General features: G+C 44.3%; 1 protein-coding gene across 2 annotated transcripts; it reads left to right on the top strand.

Annotated features, from left to right (window-relative positions):
• Positions 1-823: 823 nt before the first annotated feature.
• LOC131096578 (myosin regulatory light chain 2, smooth muscle minor isoform) lies at positions 824-7,785 on the top strand. Of its 2 annotated transcripts, XM_058044959.1 has the most exons (5): positions 837-907; positions 1,718-1,753; positions 5,734-5,931; positions 6,102-6,263; positions 7,283-7,785. In XM_058044959.1, exons 3-5 carry the CDS (start codon positions 5,748-5,750, stop codon positions 7,453-7,455), a joined length of 519 nt encoding a protein of 172 aa, XP_057900942.1. In that variant the 5' UTR covers positions 837-907; positions 1,718-1,753; positions 5,734-5,747; the 3' UTR covers positions 7,456-7,785. The 2 variants fall into 2 exon arrangements, with proteins under 2 accessions (XP_057900952.1, XP_057900942.1); XM_058044969.1 differs by lacking the exon at positions 1,718-1,753 and having other exon boundaries at positions 824-907.

The raw sequence follows: 7,785 nt of genomic DNA, 5'->3' as shown, positions 1-7,785 counted from the left end.
TCCTCAGCGTCCTCCTGTGGGAGCAGCGGCGGTGTGCGCGACCCCTCGGGTTCCCCACCCAGAGCTGTTTTTAATAAAGGCCTTTTTAAAAGAGCAGGTCTCCTGGCTCTGTTTATCTCATAAGAATTTGAAGGGACGGTCAAAAGGATGGAGCCAGGCTCTTCGCGGTGGTGCCAAGGAGTCAGATGCCCAGGAAGTGCCACCTGAGGAGGAACTTCTCTAGTGCGTGGGTGACCACACACTGAAACAGGCAGCCCAGACAGGGAGTGGCATCTCCCTCACTGGGGATGTTCAAGAACCGTATGGATACAATCCTGTGCCACGTGCCTGAGCAGAGGCTGCACCGGATGGCGGTCCCTGAGTGCCACCTGGCCTGCCCATCCCGTGGCTCTGTGGCTCTGTGTTCCCGCTTCCCCCTCACACACACCCTCCATAGACTCCCCGGCCGGTCCCGAGCCGGAGCGGGGCGGGGCAGGGGCGGGGCGAGCAGGCAAGGCCCCGCCCACCGGTGCGACCAGGAAACTCCCGCCGTTGCCTTACAAGGGCAGGCGCGCGACTGTCTCCGCCCCTCGCCCGTGGAATGTGGTGACCACACCGCGCTGCACCAATGCGTCCCGGAGGAGGGGGGAGAACGCACACACAGGGTAGAGGGGCTGAGCTCATGGCTCTGGCTGTCTCCTTCAAGGAAAGCAGAGCATCCAGGCTAAAAACACGAAACACGCGGGTCCTCTTCCCGATACGACTCGTGGCGCCCGGCTGCCGAAGCGATGAGCCAAGCCAGTATCTCCCCCTCGTGCGCGGATGGTCTCGCCCACGGCTTCCTTCCTGCCCGGCAGGGCGGCGGCCGCTCCGCTCTCCGGAAGTGTCGCTCCAGCCGCTCCCCGCCGGTGCCGTGTCCCGCCGCCAGGTGAGTCGGGGGGCTCCGCCCGCTGCCCGCGGGTCTGCGCCGGCTGCCGGTGAGAGGTGGGCGGTGCTGGCCGGGGGTCGCTTGCGGCGTCGCCCCCCGCAGCTCTCCTCGGGCCTCGGCTCGGTGATGCTGCTCTTGACGGGACGGGGATCCGCCCTGCGGGCTGGAGCTGGGAGAGACCCCGGCTCCGGGGGTCGCGGGGCCCGGAGCTCCCTGTGCATCGTTTCAGGGAACTGGTGTTAAAAGGTGTCTGCCTCCCTGTCGGAAGGGCTCGGCTGCCTCCCGGCCCCACCGAGCCCTCTGCGGGTGTTTCCTCGGCTTTGTCGGAGCAGGGGAGGGGCAGGGCTGGGAGCTGCTGCGGTTGGCAGTGTGAGATAGTGGGCCTGGGTCTGTCCCTTCCTGTTCATGTTTTGGAATAACCAGAGCCGCCCAGGGGATTGCGTGCGATGGTTCCTCGGCTCTCAGAATCAATTAGGTTAGAAAAGATCTCTGAAATCATCGAGTCCAGCTGTGACCGACCACAATGGAACTGGAGCATGGCGCTGAGTGCCACGTCCGGTCTTCATTGAACACCTCCAGGGATGGCGATTCCACCACCTCCCTGGGCACCCCATTCCAATGTCTAATCACCCTTTCTGTGAAGGAGTTCTTCTTAATGTCCAGCCTAAACCTGGCACAGGTTCAGACTGTCCTCTCATCCTGTCGCTTAGTGAATGGGAGAATAGGCCAATCGCCATTTGGCTACACCCTTTCAGGTGTTTATGTAGAGAGTGGTAAGGTCGCCTCTGAACCTTGTTTTCTCTTTTGCAGACAGGCTGTGTTGACTCACTGGCGCTGGATTTTGAGGCAAGTGTGACTCCTGTACAAGGGTTTTGGGAAGCTTATTAGTGAGAAGTGTGTTAAAGTGGCTTTTCGGACTGGGTGGGACAGCGCAGGGTTTGGTTATTGCTAGTTTGCTTTCGTAAAGTATAATCTGCTCTTTATTGAGCCGTGACACAGATCTGCTGGAGAGCACTTTGCTCTTATCTCTTCCTGTTGCCACCCAGATTGTGATGGATGTGTGACTGTATGTGATGCTGCAGTTGAGTATGTGGACAGAATTTGGGATTTAGCTTTGAGGCTGACTTTTGAGTTTGACGTTCTGTCTTAGTTCATGTAGAGACTTTCTTGGCTATGGGTTTGGGGCTTTATTGTGTTGTAGTTTGTTTTTTTTCAGTAACAGATTTTGCAGTTATTACAATAGTCACAATTTTGAAACATGGGAGTGTTTTCTAAAGCATAGCTTTTGGTCACTGCCTCTGAGCAGGTCCAGCTTGCACCATTGTTAGTGGCTGTAAATTTTCACAGCTTTTACTGAGTGGCTCAAAATTTTTAGTTGCTTGGGTTCTTTTTTCCTGAAGGGTTTATCACTTTCCCAGAGGAAGGGACCACAAGATGATTCTCTGTGCTTCTGTGGTTTGATATCCACTGTGGCTGAACAAATGGCAATATAGGCAGCACAAAGCAGCACAGTGCTGCTACTACCTATTTATTGTTTTTTTTAATATGTGAAAATCTTCCTAAAGAAAGGTTGCATTTTAAAAAATACCTTATGATGTGTCTCACGGGTACTGTCTTACATTTGAAGTTTCTTGAACAGCTTCCAAAACAGGGCCCAGACCATTCAGTGCAGCACAGTTTTAAACAACAGGGACTAAACCTGCATGTCATGAGTTGCACTATCTAATGCAAAGTATTCCCACTTTTTATCTACTGAAATTCTATTTCCAGCTTATACTGACCCTATTTCAATTACAAAAGCGTTGGCTTAGGCGTGGGTCTTTTTGTTGGGTAACACAAAGTGCAAACACTTCTGGAACTTTTAAATCATAAATCGTTCTCTTTGGCTAACTGGATTGATGCCTTTGGTTTTCTGAACATGTTCCAAAAAGTACCACCCTCTTTTCTAACAGACATTCCTGGAGCTGAGTCCAGTGTTTCAGGCATAGCTGCAGCAAACCTGTGCTGAAGGGCACTGCAGTCCTGTGAGATCTGATAGCTGGGCTGACAGCTCTTTTGGACTGGAGGAGTTCCCAAGTCTGGTTCAGAGAAACTTAGACAATAGTAATGCAAGCATTGGCACTTTCTTCGGTTTTTCTAGTAAAATATACTCTGACAGGTCAATCTTCTCAACAAAATTAAAAAGAATGTGCTGACAGCCTGCTTTTTTGCCTCCTCTTGCTTAGGATTGAATTGTAGTGAGAGAATTGCATGTAGTGGCTTGCTGGGAGCACTGCCTTTGCAGCACTTATGCCTTTTTACTGATCCTAAAATTACAAGCCAGACACAATTAGGTGATAAAAAGGGATTACCATTATAAGGATCCTTATGGTGCACAACATGCAGGATGAAAAAGCGCTGAAGATGCATACTGTAAGAAGTGGATACAATTTTATAGGTTCAGCAAATTAACATCACTGACAAGAATCCCCAGTTGGAGACAGAGGTGATGAGATAATTTGCCCCTGGTTCTCCCCTTTTCTGAACACCCCTAACCCCCCTTTAGATATGAACTAAACTTTATGAAATGTTAGGAAGCTGTTTTGACCTGGGATCCAAAAGAATGTAACCTCAAGGCCTTAGAGCTGCTGGGGCATGTATTTTGTCTTTCTAACAGAGTAGGTAAATGCTAGCTATCAATACAATAATAGGCTACAGAGCTGCAAATATAGATGTAAAGAATATGGAGATATATAAAAGTAAAAAGGCAAAAATTAATTTGGTTGGCATCAGCACGTGCAGAGTAAACTTTTTTGTTTACTTTGAATGAGCCATATCCTGAAAACTGTGTTATTTCAGAGAAGAGGAATTAAAAGATGCTGTTTGGCTCTATTTTGAGTAGTGGAACTTCTAATCAATAACCCAGAGTTAAATGCCAGCTTGCCTGGTTTTTTTTTTTTCACAGCGGTAAGAAAACCACCAAAGTTATGCACAACGCTTGGCTGCAGCTTGAAAGCAAACTACCTTTGTTGTCAGCTGTCAGCATAAGTATCTGGAAGTCAAGAGTTGAGGATTATTTGTTGCAGTGTTGTGGAGGGCAGACATCTCGGGCAGCTGGTGGTTAGTGAGGGCAGCAGAGAGAGGGAGCGTCTGCGTTGCTGAGCGATGCGCAGTTGCATTTCAGGGGCTATTTTTAGTTCGGGACATAATGGTTTGTTTTGTACGTCAGAAGAACGTTGTGGATGCACGTAGGATTTAAAAGTGTGGAATTAGCAGGGGACATCAGTAGCTGTCTGTGTGGACAGTCTGAGAAGGACATAACCATGGAATTTCCTTTTATGATCCAGATGCTTGGTACACCCTGTCAGGTATCTAATACAAAGCAAGGTAAAATGTCTTTCCTTTTAGTTAAAAAAAAATCCCAAAAATAACTGCTTTGTGTCTGCATATTGGATTGATTGTATAAGGGAGTTACTTTGCTTAATTTTACTCCCTTTTTGTTTAAGGATGAATCCCAGTTAGTGACTTCAGTCTTGCTTTTCAGGACTCTAACAGAAATATTCTATCTTTGAGAAAACTATTTGAGAAACAGTTAGAACTGTGCTGTGTCTCCAATTAGCATTGCTGTTCTGACCAGATGATTTGTTTCTAAGTTATAAAATTAATACTTAGTCTAGATTTCAGAATATTGATATTTTTGCAATTACAAGTGAAGCTTAAATTTTCTTCTTTCAGGAGACACTTGCTACAGGTGCTTTCTGTAAAATTCAGAGTCAAGGATTGAAGGAATTTGGTTTGCATAACACTTTGAGCATTATGAGGGATTTTAGCAGTACAGATTACACTTTAGTTTTAGCTAATGCAAGCAGAGGCTATGAGACTTTTGGAAACAACATTAAAAAGGGTCTAACTTCTGATCCAAAAGCAGCCTTGAGGACTTTATGTTTGCCTTTCGGTGAATGACTCAGCTTTTCCAGTTTGTGCTGTCATACATTTAGTTGGAACACTACATGTATCTTTCCAGATAAAGAGATGCAGTTAATTAAAAAGCCTCACTTGTAGCCTGAATGTATTAGTGTTATAATATATAATAATCTACCATGTTTATTTCTTCATATGACAGCTTCAAGGGAAACAATAACATGAGTATATCTGTGATATGTGAAAATTTATAAAAACACATAAATGTTTCTAAGGGTTGGTAGCTTAAAAGTAACAGTCTTCACATTTTTGTAGCTATCATACCTTTTAATGCGTTCTAAAAAGAGTGTGTTGTCATTTGCATGTGTTGTGTAGTAGTTCCACTGTGTAAGGGAATAGCACTGTAGAACTTTTGAACTAAGTTGGTGCTCTCTGTCTCTCAACGGTAGCTAGTCTAACAAAATGCTATTTAGAGCCTAAAATACATTTTTTTTTCCTCCAAAATGTTAGTTTAGCATACTGTCTGATCTATTTAACCACTGTGCTAGTTTAGCAGCACATATCCTTCTATGTCAACAGTGCCTCCCAAATTCCTGCATATGTAGTTGTATTAATTTGTGGAAGATGCAGGTGGAGTATTGAATCAGCAACACAAGCACTGTGTGAGTTTCAAGAGCTTTGATTTGATTTGGGCTTTTTTTATATAGCCTCCTATTGGCCTACTGTGCTGGTCCCTCAATCCTCAAAGGCTTTATGCTTTCACAGCAAGTGAAGTATGAAGGAAATTGGAGCAGGAGATATTGAAATAAATGTGTACTTCAGGGTATATGCCCATAACAACATATGAAGCCTGATGTTCCTCTACCCCAGGGACTTGCAGTGTGATTTAATAAGGCTAAATCTTGGATATATTTCTGTCTCCTTAGAACCAACAGCCACCATGTCTAGCAAAAGAGCAAAGACGAAGACCACCAAGAAGCGCCCTCAGCGCGCCACTTCCAATGTGTTTGCCATGTTCGATCAGTCGCAGATCCAGGAATTCAAGGAGGCCTTCAACATGATCGACCAGAACAGGGATGGCTTCATTGACAAAGAGGACCTGCACGACATGCTCGCCTCCCTTGGTAATGCCCCTTTCCTCTGTTCATGCTTGCCAGGCAAATTTGTGCTGCAAAGATCAAAATACTGAGTTTGGGATATGAGAGGTGTCTCAGTTTGTGTTAACACTCGGTTTGTGTTGACATTACTTGTTCAGTTTGAAAGCTAAACCGAGTATGAATCCCTTTATTTGTAGGAAAGAATCCAACGGATGAATACCTGGATGCCATGATGAATGAGGCTCCAGGCCCCATCAACTTCACCATGTTCCTCACCATGTTTGGTGAGAAGTTAAATGGCACCGACCCAGAGGATGTAATCAGGAATGCCTTTGCTTGCTTTGATGAAGAAGCAACAGGTATGTGGGTGAAACAACAGTGTACATGTATTACTTCTGCTTACTTCTGTAACAACAAATACTTGTGTTCATAGAAGTGGTGATCAGTTTTTTAACTCTGAAAATTTTAATTTCTGCAAACTGAAAATCATGACTGTATCCTCATGTGCTAAATCTGCCTTTTCAGTCTCTGTAGAAATTTCAAATTTCTGGCGGTTCATTCTGTTCAAGACAGAAGAAAATATAAAAGATGTTGATCGGGAACCAGGTTCTTAATTTATTCCTAACTTAAAATTCACCTTTGGGGCCGCTTTTATAAGGGGAAACACTGTTTTCAAAGCTGTTGTTCTTTTATGGAGAACTTTGTATCCACCTTCCCTCTTGTTAAGGTGCACTAAAAGGAGAAGAAAATGAATGCAAGAAAATTCTTGTGTGACTCACAGGAGTGATGATAAAAGCAATCACAAGTTAGACAAGCCTACTTGTTTAATAAACCACGCCAAGAATTTATTCTTTGCAACCAATCTGGTAAATCTTAGTTTTACCAGTGATTTAAGATCAATTTGAAATGTTGTAAACTTTCCCATGTTTCATGCACTTATTGAATGTTAATAGTCAAGTTCCATGACTTTCTTTTTTTGTGGTATTTCAATAAGAAGTCTCAAGGTAAACTGATCCCTTTTGCGATTTTTAAAATACTGAGTTAGAAGGTTCTTGGTACTATTGGGAGTGTAGCCCTGCTGTTGGAAAAATGTCCAATATGAATGCTGATAAATTTTTATATTCTATAGAACACCACAGGTAAAGCATAAAATGGTCTTTATTTGAAGTGAGACCTTTCAAACTAAGATGCCTGATTTGATTGAATCCTTGTAGTTATTTGGCAATGTTAGTGATAGAGTTTAATGGCATTGTTTTAATATGGCAGATGAAGACTGTAGGTATCTTTAATTGAGGGAAAGAACTCAAAGAAATTATCACGCATGTATTAGTAGATAAATGTAAAAACTCCTCTTCTGTCCTCCTACACTGTGCTCCAGGGTTCATCCAGGAGGACTACCTGCGGGAGCTGCTGACCACCATGGGAGACAGGTTCACGGATGAGGAGGTGGATGAGCTGTACAGAGAGGCCCCCATTGACAAAAAGGGCAACTTCAACTACATCGAGTTCACGCGCATCCTCAAACATGGAGCCAAGGACAAGGACGACTGAGCCCGTCCCTGGATACATGCACATTATCTCTACATTTATGTTTATTTTTAATGGTTTCTTCCTGATAGAACTTGTTGCATGCATTTAGCTCCAAAGCTTTTGTCTTTTTCAATATATTTATCTATTCCAGGCCATTTAGGCACATTTGCACCTGTAATCAGACTGGAAGCAGGAAAAATATTTTGAGGGAAAGGCTACAGGAAAAACATTCCCTGGAGTTGATAGTCCAGGAAAATAATCTCAACATTTCTGGTTTTGCTGGATTTTTACATTTTTGTAATAAATGCCATTTTGAAATAAAGATTGCTATATAGATAAAATACCTCAAAA

This window comes from Melospiza georgiana, chromosome 1 (assembly GCF_028018845.1).
Source record: "Melospiza georgiana isolate bMelGeo1 chromosome 1, bMelGeo1.pri, whole genome shotgun sequence".
In the NCBI taxonomy this organism is placed as follows: Eukaryota; Metazoa; Chordata; class Aves; order Passeriformes; family Passerellidae; genus Melospiza; species Melospiza georgiana.
This window is presented reverse-complemented; position numbering and strand designations above follow the sequence as displayed.